We start from the raw sequence: 16,845 nt of genomic DNA, 5'->3' as shown, positions 1-16,845 counted from the left end.
AGATAAGGAAAGTGGGTGTGTCTGAACTTAGGAGCACTTTAGAGTTTAGAGTTGAACCATGTGACTTTTGACACACTCTGTACAGAGTGCATTCTCCCTCACAGCTGGAGTCACCAGCCAATAGGATGAGAGGAATGTTATTCCCAAAAACTAGCAGAACATTGGAGGTGTGTTTCAACTGCTTATTTTACCTCCTTGCTTCCTTTCCTTGCCTCATTTCCAAGTATGGAAGGATCAAAAATACATTAAATTTAGGTCTGGATTCATGCGTCAACGTGGGTGCATTCCAATCACTTATTTTATTTGTTTGTTGCCTCTGAGGTCCTTGACTGACTCGGGAATCGACCAAAGTGCGGCATCTTTAAGGACATTCCAACCATAGAGCGTATATAGGAACTGGAGAGGCAGGAATTTTCAGCAGTTGCAGAAACCAATAGTGCACCGCAGGTCTCGATTTCCCCATAGAAACCGGAAGAATCCGACAGCATCACTGAATCTAAAACACAGGTTTTATTCAAATATGCTTCACTTTCATGAGAACCAGGTAATCAAATCAGACATTCGTTTTAATTTTTAACAATCTCTTTAATCTTATTATAGCTAAATAAATAGCTCTTTGTAGCCTTGTTTTTGAAAAGTGCAAAACAAAATAAGTTTTCATAAATTGTTTAAATATGTAAATTTGGCTAATCTTTATCACTGATTCCCAAGAGACTGTTGAGCTCATGAAGTTTATAGAATCTGCTACAGGTGTGCAACATAAATTGAGTTGAACATGATGGACTACCTCTTTGATGTGATACTTCAAGAGGTGAGATGTGAACGCTGAGTCATTTCTAATTGGTATTGGTTACATGATAAACAATAACTGATGTGTAAAGGGGACGAGTGACTTGTGTTTTTTCTGTTTTAAAGGTCATCATCAGGATCCTGGAAAGGAACATGAGATTCAACCGCTAGTCAGAATTTGGAATCAGAGGAATCAAATTTTACCATCAAAAGCTTAATCAGATTAATAGTCTTGATTATTTATTTTTGTTTGTTTTTTAGACACTTGGAATAAAGAATAATGAATTAAAACAACTGATTTTTGCCTCACTTTATTAAGCCCATGCAAGGCCATCCATCATAAGCCTGCCACGTCTACAATTGATGTGGCTTTGAATTGACACATGAAAGAGCAAGGACGTTCCAATTCCGTTACACGTTTCCTTGCTTCCTCGGTCCTTGCATTCTTTCCTTGCGTCCTCCCATGGGTGCAGCTAGGAGCAAGGAAAGGAAGCAAGGAGATAAAATAAGCCTGCACAAAATGTGTGAGTGTGCATGTAAATGTGTGTGTGGGTGTATGTGTGCTTGTGTGTGTGTGTGTGTGCAGGGAGAAGAGGAGTCATTTGTGAGGTTAGCAGCATGTTGTTAAATCAGATTGCATTGGCCTTCTATAGTTTAACAAAGCGGTTGTGAACACACTCCTCGAGCCCTCTACCCCAGATTAAAAAAAAAAAAAAAAAAACTGGCACCTGTAGATTAATATAATTGAACAGTAGACAAAAACAGCAGACAAAACAAACAAGAGCTACTGAGAGATCAGTGTGATGCTGACCCTGAGTCACCATGACGATGCGCTTCTGTTGCCGTCTCACCTCTGTGCTTATTTATGGGCCGTGGATTGAGAGGGGGGATACGGGGAATAAACAGATGGGGGGAACGCAAATGACAACAGCAGGAAGCTGATGTAAGGGCAAGAAACAAGGCATGTCTGCAAAAGAGACACAAAGTACAAAACCAAAGCAAAAATGTAAACAAAAAGAAACTACGCCCTAGTCCCATTGTTACGGCTCAAAATAAGTGAAAACAAGCCTTTCACAGTCAGGCACGATCATGTAAAGGAGGAGTGTACAAATCCAGGCCTGGAGGGCTGCAGCACCTGCAGGTTAGACTTCATTCCGGGAGGGTCGCAGTGTCTACAGGTTTAACTCCACTCCTGGAGGGCTGCAGTGACTGCAGGTTCAACTCCAGTCCTGGAGGGCCGCAGTGGTCGCAGGTTCAACTCCAGTCCTGGAGGACTGCAGTCTCTGCAGGTTTAACTCCAGTACTGGAGGGCTGCAGTGTCTGCAGGTTCAACTCCAGTACTGGAGGGCCGCAGTGTCTGCAGGTTTAACTCCAGTCCTGGAGGGCCACAGTGTCTTGGCTGGCTAATGTCTTGTAGATGATCCGCTTGGCAGGCGCTTGATTTCCTACTGGGCTATACTTGTACCTCAGTGTGTCATTCTGGCAGTGCCAATGGAGACCCAAGTTGGACTCACCAGTATCCACTCGATTCTGTGTCAGCCAGAGCTCACTGCTGTCTGATCTGTCTTCAACAGGGAGATGGTTGACAACGCTGGGGATATTGCTGGCCCACTGGCATAGGGAAATGCCTCATGCTGCTAAGAGGACCCACAGTTTATCCACCAGTTTGTTGGCTGCTTCCGCAGTGGTGAGACTCCGCAGCCAATTGTCCACATAGAAGTGCCTTTCTATCACTGTGCGGACATCCTATCCAGGCTTGCTGTTAGACAGAACGTGCCTTTGTAGAGCGAATGTAGCACAACATGGGCTGCACGTAGTGTCGTAGTGTAGAACAGTCCACTCATAGACGCGGACAAGGGCTTCTCGCTTCATGTCCCGCCAAAGGAATCTGAGAAGTAGTTGGTCCTCAGGTAGCAGCCGTACCAGATGGAAAATACCTTTTACGTCACTGGTAAAGGCCACATCTTGTTCCTGGATCCTTAACAACACTCACAGCAGGGTGGGGATTAAGGTAAGTCCAGGCAAGAAAGACCCCCACTCATTAAGGTTGTTACCCTGATATTGAAATGAACTAATGAAATGCAGTTAAACACCGCTCAGTTCTAGCCATTCTGGCTCACCATATGGTGTGGAATGTACAACCACGATTCAGTGGCTTGGCTAACAACCTCAGGTGGTATCCTGACAACGTACTCAGCCTTTTCTAGCTTGTAGTTTTCTGCATTGTACAACTCTGCTTTCTCTGGGTCTTTAGACAGAAGTTTCTCTGTCATTCGTCTTATCCAGAAAGGGCCAGTGTGGGTGCACACACCTGATCCTGATTCTACTAATCAAGGTGCTTAGCAATGACTCTAGTGATTGATTAGTAGAATTGGATGTGTGCACCCACACTGGACCTTTTCTGGAACCCCAGCTGTAAAACATGAAAAGAACCTAATTAAGAAAAATTAACAGCTTGTTAAAATTCTGGGATTGCTGTTGAGGTTGGAATGAAAACCAGCATACACAGGGGTCCCCCAGGACCGAGTTTGAGAACCACTGATGTAGCCTAGGTGATGTGGTTTGGGACGGTTGTGACCACTCCGGGGAATCCGACAAAATAATTTAAACAGAAGTGGCTGTATATCTGTGCTATTTATATAGATGATCAACATCACGTCTTATGCGCACATAGTTGTAATTTTAAACGACACTATCATAACATCGCAAATTCGCGACAATAGTAAGTGTTTACACAACCAAGCTGTTAGAAATGACCGTGTTCAGAATGTTAGCTACATTACGAAAACATTAGCTTGCATTTGGAACGATATGCTCGCTGTTGTAAACAGCAGAAGAATACTGCATTAAATGTCTTGCTATCGCCGGGCAACGATATATATAGAACAAGGAATAGAAACTTACAGTTTTCAGTTACGCACACACATGCACAGAGATAATAAAGAAGAACGCTGTTCAGAGCACCACTAAAACTTCTTAACAGGAATGAATTTAAATAGAGGCGGGATTTTAACTATTAAATGTCAATCACGTCTTATTAACCAATAAGAAAATGGAGAAACAGGAAAAGATAAATACGTGTCTACACTGAGCCTGGCCTTTTTTAAACAGTAGGTTTAACTACAGTCCTGGAGGGCCGAGGCAAACAAGATGTGACGGAGCAGTAATTATTACTGAAAACAATAAGTGGGATGTTGCATTTATTTAGAAAACAATTACGAGAAGTAAAAGCACCAGCAGCTAATCTTTTCACTTAACAGCACTAATAACCCTTGCCTATAATGTATGCGCTTTTCCCTTGATATGTGATGGCTAATATCCGCCTCAAGGGGGCAGCAGTATCCAGTTGTTCGGTGTGCTTTACAAAGGGGGGATCAAATTTCAAATAAATGCATTGCTCTTTCCAAATCTTTTTCTTCTGACTTTTTCCCCCGTTTGAGACTTTTGACCACACCTCACCCAGGCGGTGCATGTTTTGCTGAATCCAAGGGAATGCAGCACAGGGAAGGGGGGTGGGGGTAGGGGTGGGTGTGTGTGTAGAGAATGGAGATTGGGTATTAATTTGTCCTAGTCCCTTTACCACTTAACCCTTTAAGGTGTGAGATCACAAATATGTCATTAGAATGTTCTTAATGGAACATTCTAATGCTGATGTAACAATCACAACTGGCAATGTGAAAGCAATGGAGTTCTAGAACACTCCATTGCTTTCAATCTTATATATTCCAAAAAACCTATTTTTTGAAGTTAAGACTGTTCCATTCTGTGTACAGACTAAGTAAAAATATTTTCAGACATCTGCAAATTACTGACAACTTTTAAAATTAAACTTAATTTTCTTCCAATATTCTGTACAGGACTGTTTTTACCGTCATGTAAGGCAATGAGAGCATTTTAAATGCATACTTGACCCAGGTCTAGCTGTGAAGCAGTGGTTTACCATCTCCCCTCCTCCAATCACCTTTTATCTCAAGGGATGCTTTAGGACGGTGGACCTGCTCCTTTACCTGCACAGCCAGAGACTACAGGTGCCTCCCTCCCTCCAACCCGCCCTCCTTTCTTTCATTCATCACTTCATGGATCTGAAGGGACGACTGATTGACAGGGTGGACAAGGTGTGGTTACTGACATATTGCTTTCACCTCTCTGCACGCTGTCGAACAGGTGAAGGACAAACGGAAGAAGCAGTAGTTTTCGGAAGCAGCCTTCCCCTCAGGGGCAGAAGACGTTCCTGATCCTCACCACTTCCTGCTACTCGCGAACATGGTTTTCCAGGTTCAACCAGTTTTGCTGGATTTTCAGAGGAATAATAAAATCAACAGATTCCATCTCAGTAATAAACGTCTGCTTTATTGGCTCCCCCCCAACAATCCCTCACTCCTAACAAAAAAGTTCTAACTCTATTTTTCTTCTTTTTCAAGAATGCCTCCGTTTCTCTCTGCGTGGACCCCCCCTCCCTTGTTGCCCTCCTCCTCCCTCCCTTTCTCCCTGTGTGTGTGTGTGTGTGTGTGTGCAGCGCGGGTCCCAGGGACCCAGTCTTTCCTTTTGAAAAGAAGAGGCGATACAAAGGAGTCTTTCTCAGTCTCACTCTGTCTCTATTAAGGACCCTGGGAACTCCACACTGTCCCAGCGTGCTCTTAAAGGGCCAGCGTTGCACAAGCCATCCCATCCCCCACACCCCCAAAACAGCAACCCACTTCACTACACACCCCAGTAAACTGGCGCGGGAAAGCAGAAAGCTGAAGAGCCAATGTATTCATTTGTTTGTGTTGGTGCATAGTGAAATAATTCCAACCCCCCCCTTCTTCTCGCTCTCTTTAATCTTTTATTTTTTAAATGGTAAATTATAGCTGTGTGTGTATAAGGAAACTGTGAAGATGATCTTGTTATCTTGACTGACTGAGCGATCATGAATCGAGTTCTCTCTGTTGTTGAAATAAAGGTGTTTTTTTCATTCTCTCTCTCTCCCCCCTCCTCCCCCCTCCCCTCTCACTCCCTTGTTTGGTGTCACTAGTTTCTCTGGCTCCAGCTCCATGTCTCAGCATGCAACATCCCACAGGGCTTATTTCAGCACACCCAATCTTCTGTCTGCTGGTTCTCACTAAATATCAGCAAAACTGGAAGTGATGTCATTCAGGCCACAATTTTAACCAGTGTGCCTACATGTTTTTTTTTTTGCTTGTTTGTGCATTCCCACTAAGGACCTTAATGTTGTGTTGTAATATTGCCTAATAACTCTTACTACAGGCTGTGACACTTAATGATTGGCATCATTTGTTATTTTTGCAATAACCTTTCTATGCACACTTTGAAAGCAAATCTGCATACGAGCCTGCTAAATAACTAAATATATGTCAATTTGTGTGTGTATGTGGAAGTGCATGTTTGTTTGTGTGTATGAGTGCGTGGGTGTGTGCACATGTGTTTGTGTGCATGTATATGTATGTATGAATGTATGTATGTATTCACATGCATGTGTGTGTGCATGCTATTGTTTGTTTGTGTGTGTGTGTGTGTGTGTGTGTGTGTTTGTTTCTATATGTGTGCTACTGTTCACAACAATACATGCAATGGAGTGACTGGGAGGGGATTTAAATTACTGTCCAAACATTGAACAATTCATCTAGCATGTGCTTATGAACTACTAAAAAGTCAGTAACGAAGTAACTGACGGAAGAATGTAGAATGCCTTTAAAAGAATAAACACTTTCTCTCGTGCCTGTCAGAGTGAGCGCTGCTGTTGCGACGGCATTTCAGAAGAGATTAGGAGGTCACGGTCAGAACACAATTGTTTGTACCTTTTTGTTGATTTAGTTCAGGTCTTATTTTTCTTTTTTCGCATTTGGACCTATTGTAAGAAACATTTAATGTCTCTGCTATCAAAACGCCACCATGCTAACTGCTTTAAAACATCAGGCTACAAATGAAATCAGTACAGGTTGCGGAAATCCAGTTGTATTTTAAACCAGTTGTATATTTTTTCTCATCAAAAGTTTTTTAAAATTTTTATATCGAAATAACGATTCCACATTTTGAATGCGTAGACTACAATATTCTGTCAGGTTTGTCATTCGCTGCCTCTATTTAAAAGACATTATAAAAGCGTAGAAATAATAACAAAACGGAAACATTGGCAGACATTTCAGAGTGCTGTTTTTTTTATTTTTTTATTTGTTTAAAATATTCTAGACTTAAAATCAGATCATTATTTCGGCTGATAGTGGGAAAAGATAACGATTACAACAATGAATGACCAATATAAAATTGTAAAGCCAAATATGTTTGTCTCCTGGGAGAGTGAAACAGAAAAACGAGGGAGGGCGTGAGACAGAGGAGAGAGGGGGAGGAGGGAACGAGAGAATAGAAAAAGTTGAGTTAAAGAATTTGGGTCTTGTTTGAAGGGGAAGAAAAGAAAGGGAGTAGGGACACGGTCCTGAGATGAGAGAATAGATAAGGGAGGAGAAGAGAATCGGAAACCCGAAACAGTGTGGACAGGAAAGCGCGAGACTGCAGGAAGACTAGAATAGATTATTTTGCCCCATTTCTGAAAAAAAACTTTTAAACTTTGAACGACTTTTTGCTAAAGTTTGCAAAACAATGGATTAACTTCTGACTCGGTGGAATACAACCTGATCTTGCTTCTCAAAAACATCCTCAACATATAAACAGAAGATTTTCATTTGAACAACCGACAAAACCGGTTACATTTCTTAATTTGGCTGACTTTGCAACATTGGATCTGGTTTAATTCGAACTCGCACATTTCAAATAGACCTAAAAGGAAAAAAAGAAAAGTACTAACTTCTACCTGTACACTTGCCTGTTCGACATCTTCTGAACGGTTAACTTTAAACCTCTCGCTCCTCAACTTCGTTTTTTTCCGTTGGTCTAGCAGATACTAGCAAGGAAGATGCGGTAATGAGAAACGTTTCTGCGCAAAGTTTCGGGGAGATCAAGGAACGAGCGAAGAATTCTAATCGAACTGGGCGATCACTGCGTACAGAGAGGATGGGATCTGGCCGCGCGGTTACGCTGTTCTTGACTGTGTTCTTACCAGCGTTGGTGAGCTCAAGAATCGTAGACACTTCTCTTGGTAAGTCTCGCGCGGGTCCAGTCGACTTTTGACACATTGTCGGTTTTATGGTGTTTTTTTTTTTTTTTTTTTTTTTTTGCAGTTCCTATCTAAATACAGGTCCGGGTGGAAAATAACTTAGCTATAATGTTGATGACAAAATGACTGATAGGTTTGAAACGTATTTTTTTTAAATGTATTTTTAGCGCAGCCTTATTTTCAGAGCAAACAAAACCACAATTACAGAGGAAGCTAATTTCGTGGGGCATGAAGGGTATCCCATGGAGTAAAATCCATGTGAGTAATCCCGTGCACGGATTAGAGGCGGGGGGTCGGTGGTAGAGGTGGAGGCAATCAGTGGTTGGAAGCGCGAGCCCAGCGTGCTTGCCCGCGGTACACAATGCCCATTACAGAACCGCAACCCCATTCTCACCAATAAAGTTCCCACCGACATACACAAAGGCACGTGAAAACACCCTGACAGCCGTGAAGATCGTCAAAATATTAGCATGCATTTGGGATAGGAAAGGACGATGACCAAAATAATCAATGTTTTCCTTGTTTTTTTTTTTTTTGGTTTTAAACTCGCAGGCCAATTATTTTAGATGTAAAAGTAGATGAATGTAGATTAGATATTGACAGCGCTGGAACAATGGGCTATTCACGGGCTATTCAGTGTTACAAAATTCAAAGATTTGAATTTGAAATTGGACTGAGAAGATTTAAATGCATGCATGAGGTATTTGAAAAAAAAAATTTAATTTCAATGCACATGATGGCATCATATAGATGTATTTATTTAAGGCAGCTGTGGACACAGCAAGCAGTAGCTGTTTCAGGTATAGACACCTGCATGAAACCTTTAATTAGCGCCGTGGGGACGGGAATGCCAAGAACCTGTGCCGTGTGGTGCACCGCGTGATTAACTGTTTTCTAGTTATGCATAGTCGATAAGATCACTTTACAGTGAGATTTCCGCTGTTGGGAGATGTCTGGGAGTCTGTAGGGAACGACATAAACATGTCAACTGTGATGGCTAGAGACCTTAGAGACCTCAGCCACAGCCCGCCTGGTCTCAGCCGGAGACCCTTAAAGCAGGACGCGGCTCCTGCAATCAGTAACGGCAGGAAACTGGCTAGTGCATTCAAAAATTAACCAGCCCGTTTCACTGTTTCACCAGACAACTAGATACTTAGAACAGGACCTTTCAAGGGATAGGTGGTTACCTGCCAAAGTGGTAGGTAGATCATACAAATCTACCAGCCTCAGATAAACTTGGCTGGTTGCTGGTGTTCATTTCTCACTCTGCCTGAAATCCGAATTGGCAAATCGCTATCTGAGAACTCTAATCTGAAGGGGTTCTAATTTCTAGAAAAATGAAAAAAAAAAAAAACAAAAAAAAAAAACAACTATTGCATTCGCGGATTCCTTTCTCTACAAGGGGGGCAGTCGAATAGGAAAAGAACAACTGAAGAGCTTTGCGCAAATTTGACTCCTTTTATGAATGCTTCAGAGACCGATATCGTGGTGAGATTAGGAATGAAAAGCGACGCTGTTTAAATTCTGATAGTGGCACAGGATTGGGGAGTGGGGAGGGGGAGGGGGGTCCTTGGTAGCGGGTGTGTTGTGCGAAGTGACTCAGAACTACCGCTGATTCAGACAGGAGAAATGATGGATAGAGTTTTAGGGGCGCTAGTGGGGGAGGAAGGACGGAGAGGAGGGGGAATGCACGTGCAGTATGAATGAGAAAAAGAATGCATGGGGGAGAGAGAGAGAGAGGGAGGGTGGGAGGGAGGGAGAGAGAGAGAGGAACAGAGAGGAAAGATGTGAAGGATGAGGCAAAGCAAGGAGGCGAAAAAGGAGGGGACAGATAAAATGATGTGATGTACCGTGGCACTTGCTATTTTCTTTTCATGTTACTTCCTTCAGAAAACTAAGATGTATAAGTATCCATGCATAGGCCTATATTGTAGCTCTGAACGAGGCACTTAAGTTCTGGATAAAAGTGCCTAATAAATGGCTAAACATGTTCATGTACAGACTATGAGAGGAAGACAGAAATGGGGAAAAAGACAGGAGCAATAAACGAGAGGAGAAAGGGGAAAGTAGCAGCATGAGGCAAGAGGGAAGCAAAATTCTCTACTACACACCTACTCACACACACACACACTCTCTTACACACACACATGCACACAAATACAGAAACAAACACACACACACACGCTCTCTTACACACACACATGCACACAAACACAGAAACAAACACACATACACACGTAAACGTGTGGGCAAACATGCGCACACATGCATGCACAGTGCAGTCTGTAAGTATTTGGACAGTGGCACCATTTTTGTTGTTTTTGGATGAATGAACATGTGATTAAAGTGCAGACTGTGCGCTTTAATCTGAGGGTGTTTACATCCCTATTGGGTGAACTGTGGAGGAACCAGCAACAGTCTTTATACAGTTCCCCTATTTTAGGGGGATGAAAAGTGATTGGGTGGTTGGTTGCTCAGCTCTTTCTTGGCCAGCTGTATGTTTGCAATATTTGGTTCATGCACAAGAATGCTAACAAAATGTCAAGAGTTGATTCTAAGAGTGGCTTTCTTACAAGTGATGCTTATGATGCAATGACACACTGCTGGCCAAGGAACGACTAAGCAGCCAATTGTCCAATTACCTTTGATGCCCTAAAATGAGAGAACTATGTATAATAATGGCTGCAATTCTACACGGTTCGCCCAATATGGATGTAAATACCCTCAAATTAAAGCTGTTGGAATACACTTTAACCTCATATTCATGTTTTAATTTCAAATTCAATGTGCTGGAGTACAGAGCCAGAACAAAAACTGTGTCACTGTCCAAATGCTTACGGAGTGCACGTTATGTGCACACATCTAATCACATGTACACACCTGGAAAAATGAGTGTAAAATCAACTTTAAATACTTTATAACTCTGAATTTGGCACTCATATAAGCTTAATGATTTAACAGAAATAATTATGTGGTGCACACACAAACATGTGCAGGGACACACACACACACACGCACGTACACGCACACACACACACACACACACACACACACATGCTCACACAGTTTCTTTGAACTTTATAATGATTGTAACTTTGTAGCTGTTTTGGAATACCAGTGCAATTTAGCATGGCAGCCAAGCAACTGAACTCAAACATTCAAGCGTGAAAAAGTGAAATGAGGTAAATCTTTTTTTGGTGGTGACTGTCGGCTATGACTGTGAAGGGAATGAGCCAACCTTAAACATGATGCGTGACCACGGAAAAGACTTAAGAACTGAAGCAGTGACTCTCTTCAGTATTTATACTGGAGCACATAACACTCTGTGTGTGTGTGTGTGTGAGTGAGTGGGTGAGTGAGAGGGAGAGTAAGAAAGATAGAGAGAGAGAGAGAGAATGAGAGTGCATCTGTGTGCTTCCATCAGTAAGAATGTTATGTCAAAGGCTCCATCTTATTTCCAAGTCCAAACAAATGTATTCTGCAAAATTAAAAAATAGATTTACTATTAATTTATTGAGTGCATCTGTTACATTCATTCCCGGTGTATCGATTTCACGTTGTAAAACATTAAACTGGACGTGGCTGTAGAGACATGTGAGTGTGCAGGTTTGAGTATGTGGTGCCTGCAGTCTTGGTTGTGATGACAGAGTGATAAAACGGAGTTACTCTGCAGAGGTCAGAGGTCAGGGTGAGAGGCGAGAGGTTCAGCTTTAAAACAGACAAGGGCAGTGGGTTGACAAGCCTGAGAAAATTTCACAGGATCAGCAAGGGGAAGTGAGACAGAGAGCACTTACATATTCCAATCATGTCCATTCTTTTACATTAGTGTGTTCGGTCAGATTATGGTTAGGGTTAGTTACATACTGTATATGCAAACACTATTATCACGCAAGCTCTGAAAGACAATGTGAAAGGATAGACCATGATTAAGAAGATACATATCTAAATTCCAAAAATTTCTGAAAATATCATTCCAGAAAGTGAAATTGGGAAGAGAGGGATATAAAGAAAGTGTATTTATGATCTATATTGTATGGTCCCGCAGGTTTTTTGATAGGTAGATTAATAAATGCCCTGGCAATAGCTTGTCCGACTAGTGAAGTGTTTCTTAACTCAATGACCTCACACTGAGAGAGAACAAGAGGGGAGGGGGGAGAAAAGACTGATATTTATCAAGTACTGTGATGAACCAAACTGTAACAGTGGGGAAGACACAACAATATGTGATGCTGGTTGTTCCCGGCTGACCCTGTTTATTGCAGAAGAGGAGGAGGAATTTCGTGTCCCTGGCTAAGGGCTTTCTGACAGTGCATATGTCCCTGGTTAAGGGCTTTCTGACAGCGCGTGTGTCCCTGCTCAGGCTGGTGATGCCCTGGATTTCTTAGGATAGAGAAAATCACACTGATTCCCACATACAGTTTCACTGCCTCTTTCTGGCTAGGGTATAGCCTCCTTCAGCCCCCCTGCATAGCTGTGTGTGTGTGTGTGTGTGCGTGCGTGCGTGCATGTGTGCCTGTGTGTGTGTGTGGGCGGGGACAGAGGCAACCCAAAAAGAGGGGGGGTTGATTTGGATCAAGTTCAGAGAGATGCAGAACAAGGGAGGGAGATAGAGAAGGGGGAAAGAGAGGGAAAGAGGCAGAGAGACTGAGAATTGGATTGTTTGGGTTCAGCGATGCCTCATTCAGACAGTGGACTGCTGCGGGATGTTGTGAAGGCAGTCCTTGTTTACTGGCCTTCAGCTCAAAGCCCATCTCACATTGTGCTGCTGGCATTATTCACCCGAAGCTAATCATTTGTGACTCAGATACAGATATTTCTGAATACGCTGTACACTCATGGACAACCAATAAACACATGTCTTCCAGTACACACAACCCCCACGTGCTCTCCCTTTATCTATAGCAGGGATCTCAAACTCCAGTCCTGGAGGGCCACAGTCTCAGCTTGTTTTAGTGATTTCCTGTCAATCAGCAGCCAATCTAGGCCTTGGAAACAAGGTGTGCAGACTCTCTAGTCAAATCAGTGCCTTAAATTAAGGACTTAAAGTGCAGGTGCACGTCAAAAAGCCACAGGCCCTGCAGCCCTCCTGTATTTGAGTCTGAGATCCCTGGTCTAGAGAGTCTGGAAAGGGAACTTTGAATATGTCAGATTTTGAGGTTGTCCCACAGTCTGTTTGTCCAAGTTTTAGCCAGCGTTGAGTTATGGGTCAGTTATTATCCAGTCGGAGCACATGTTGTCGTAGAAGTGTTCCCTTACAGAGCATTAATATACTGCAATATATTAAATATATGTGGACTTTTTGTAAAATGTAATGTTAAATGTATTTCAGAGAAATATATTTTCAAAAATATCTTTACAATTAAAAACATCTGAAAGCAATAATAATTGTTTTATTTGACCATATATTAAAAAGTGTTGAAATATTTGGATCTTGATACGATGGTTTATTAAAAAATATTTCAGTGTATTACATTTCCATAAAGGTTTGCCTTGTAGTCATGCCTCACTATTAGATAACAATTTTAATAAAAATTTATGAAATTGTGAGTAACAGCACTAGAGTGATAGGGAAGACCGTGATGATGTCATAATCCTAGTGGTAACAAATCAGACTTGGGTATTCAATCTTTTTAGGTGATTATCCATGCAATCATTTTACAAGCCAGATCATCTATTATTTTCTTTATGAAATCATGATGTGAGTAAACCCTGTCACATTGGGAGTGAAAAAAAGCACTTGAGGAGGACAAAAAATCTGATATCTGATTAGATTGGTCTGGTATCAAATAGCAGGGTCATATGACCAGGTATCTGATCTGTATCAGATTTAGGACTGTATACAAATGTGTTGAAAAACATCCAGTTCCAAGCAGTGACTTGTTGTTTGCACTTCAAGAAAAGGATAAGGTAGGTTTGAGATACGTGAAAAGAATCAGATTTGGGTCATTTCCACCTGCCTGTCTAAAAAAAACGCCTCCCCTGCCCTCTCTGGGGTTCCAGAGCTGCGGTTTGTGCAGAGCCCGGAAAACGTGACCTCGTCGTTGGGAAAGCCAGTGGTGATGCAGTGCGTGCTGCGGGGGGACGGGGGGGAGATCGACCCCCCAGACGTGGTTTGGCAGAAGGACGCGGAGCCCCTGGAGATGGCCAACACAGACCAGATGCAGGTCCCCATTAGTGAGGACAGCTGGATGAGCATCAGCAACCTCAGGTGTGCCATCTGTCTGTCTACCTGTCTGCCTGCCTGTCTGTCTGTCTGTCTGCCTACCTACCTGTCTGTCTACCTGTCTGCCTGCCTGTCTGTCTGTCTGTCTGCCTACCTACCTGTCTGTCTACCTGTCTGCCTGTCTGTCTGTCTGTCTCACGGACCTGGGGGCACTACACTGTTACTGTACAATGTCTGTGTCTGTGTGTGTCCTTACACTGTTGGAGTGTTACTGTCTGTGTGTGTTCGTACACGATCAGAGTATTAATGTGAGTGTGTATGTGTGTGTGTGGTTACACTATCAGAGTGTTAATGTATGTGTGTGTTGGTACCCTATCAGAGTGTTAATGCCTGTGTGTGTTGGTACTCTATCAGAGTGTTAATGTCTGTGTGTGTTGGTACTCTATCAAAGTGTTAATGCCTGTGTGTGTTGGTACACTATTAGAATGTTAATGTCTGTGTGTGTCGTTACACTGTGAGAGTGTTATTGTCTGTGTGTGTTGGTCCACTATCAAAGTGTTAATGTCTGTGTGTGTCATTACATTATCAGAGTGTTAATGTGTGTGTGTGTGTTAGTACACTATGGCAGTGTTAATACCTGTGTGTTTGCAGGATTGAGGAGGTCCAGCTGTCAGACATGGGGGTGTACCAGTGTGTGGTGGTGTTTGGAGGGCAGGAGACTACATCGCTGGAGGGACGCATTCAGCTAGAAGGTTAGGTTGTGCGCATGTGTGTGTGTGTGTGTGTGTGTGTGTGAGTGAGTGCGCATATGTGCATGTGCATATGTGAAGGTTAGGTTGTGCGCATGCATGTGTGAATTTGTGTGTGGATGTGTGTGTGTGTGTGTGGGTTTGTATCCAGTGACTCAAGTGCACACACACTGTCCCATTCTCCTGTTCCACACTGGCAGGGTACGTCCCTCTGTGTGAACTCTGGCTGTGTGTGTTTATTTCCACACTGTACTGCCAAAGGCTGTGTGAAACAGGCCTGTAATAATGCATCTGTGCTCATGTGCTCTTGTGTCTTTACTCTGTACTGCTAAACCATGCTGTGGCGATGGCATGTTTACTCGGTTTATGACCGTCAGGCAGCTGAGTCTGAATGCTAACACTTTAATGTTTTTAATTTCTACTGTCAATGACTATAATGCAGTAGAGGTTCATTTTTTCACTGAGAGTCACATTTAGATATAGGAGTTTGGGGGCTGCTGGGTGGCTGAGCATGTTAAGTTTTTTAATGTACTTCCTATGTCATCTTTTTTTGACAAATTTGTATTTTAGTCCAGAATAAAATGCAGCACTTTTCCTCTCTCTCAGGTCTCCCCCATTTCTCTATGGAGCCCCAGGACATGTCTGTGGAAGCCAACACCAGCCTGAGTCTGCACTGCGTAGCCCATGGACCTCCAGAACCCGTACGGGTCATCTGGTTGCAGGACGGGGTTCCTCTCAACACCCTAGAGGATCCGGTGTCCCTGTCACCCTCTACACTTAGCCTCACAGGTACGGTACTGATATCAACATCACAAACACTATGCCGATATCACCACCACAGACACTGTACTGATATCAGCATCACAGATACTGTGCTGATATCAACATTTACAGACACTGTTCTGACATCAAAATCACAGATACTGTTCTGATATCAGCATCACAGATACTGTACAGATCTCAGCATCACAGATACTGTACTGATATCACCACCACAGACACTGTACTGATATGAGCAACACAGACATTGCACTGATCTCAGTATCACAGATACTGAGTTGATATCAGTATCATAGACACTGTACTAATTTCAGTGTTGCAGGCTGTCCTTGCTTCCACACTAAACATCACCAACACTTTGAAGCTTAACAATGGAGGTAAAGGTATTCCACACCTCAAAGCCAGCGTTCCCGCTATCCCATGAATTTTGCTTAATCCTTTTCAGCCACTTTTACACCTACATCTGAATCCATAGTGTGAAATGGGTTGGGGTGGGCTGCTTGTTTGACAATTCCTGTGCCTTCACACTTGCTTCAGCAGATCCCTGAGAATTATCAATGAAAACAGAAAACAATCAACAAAAACAGTGACATCATGCAAAAGAAGAATCTTGTTCTGAATATTGGTGTACATTGGTGCTAGAATTTGTGCTGGTGTCCAAAGGGATAAAATTATTCCTAATAATTATTTGAATCAGGTGTGTTGACAAACTTCTCCTTCTCATCTATTAACAAATGTGAGGCCTGCACATTGAGCTGCAGTGAGCAGGAAGCTGTTCATCATCTGAGAGCCCCCCCCCCCCCCCTCCCCCCCATGTGTGGGAAAGGGAGGGGTGAGTATCGAGGGGCGGGGGCAGGAGCGGAAATATGCCAGTTTATCGTCAGGGTTTTGTTTATTTTCCCTTTTCACACTTGCCGATTAAAGGTGACTCAGTCTCACCTTTGCCTCTTTCAGCAGGTTTTTAAGAGGACTTTTAACGCTCAGGTGTTCCTCACAAGCTCCTGTAACTTCCCGCATTCCTTCCTTTTTGAGCTGTGACTGTGAGAGAGTCGCCGCTTTGCAAGGCAACATTCCCACGAAGAAACTCTCGGGGATCTTGCGGGATACTTTTTACTTTATCTGAAAAGTATTTCAGGTGCACAGTCAAGATATTTTTAAGAGCCGCACTGGCAAAATGAAAGCAAATTTACCTTTCACTGGTGCTCTGAAGAAACACAGTATAAACACCCTGTTTGTACAGGGAGTGGAGGGGT

General features: G+C 42.9%; 1 protein-coding gene and 1 long non-coding RNA gene across 2 annotated transcripts in view; one reads left to right on the top strand and one right to left on the bottom strand.

The window, feature by feature from the left end:
- Positions 1-1,084: 1,084 nt before the first annotated feature.
- On the bottom strand, positions 1,085-3,139 carry LOC118209317. Its single transcript, XR_004761698.1, has 2 exons — positions 2,304-3,139; positions 1,085-1,756 (listed from the first exon to the last, which is right to left on the bottom strand). It is a non-coding gene; the product is annotated as an uncharacterized LOC118209317 (long non-coding RNA).
- A 4,022-nt stretch (positions 3,140-7,161) lies between these two features.
- Positions 7,162-16,845, top strand: part of LOC118209773 (tyrosine-protein kinase receptor UFO-like) — a 32,953-nt gene continuing 23,269 nt past the window's right edge. The window contains exons 1-4 of the mRNA XM_035385392.1: positions 7,162-7,882; positions 13,901-14,108; positions 14,715-14,815; positions 15,419-15,601. Of these exons, the coding sequence (XP_035241283.1) occupies positions 7,708-7,882; positions 13,901-14,108; positions 14,715-14,815; positions 15,419-15,601 (667 nt within the window). The 5' untranslated portion in view covers positions 7,162-7,707. The remainder of the gene's footprint in view (positions 7,883-13,900; positions 14,109-14,714; positions 14,816-15,418; positions 15,602-16,845) is intronic.

This window comes from Anguilla anguilla, chromosome 12 (genome assembly GCF_013347855.1).
Source record: "Anguilla anguilla isolate fAngAng1 chromosome 12, fAngAng1.pri, whole genome shotgun sequence".
Lineage (NCBI taxonomy): Eukaryota > Metazoa > Chordata > Actinopteri > Anguilliformes > Anguillidae > Anguilla > Anguilla anguilla.
Note: the sequence above shows the minus strand (reverse complement) of the source record. Positions and strands in the feature narration are given on the sequence as shown.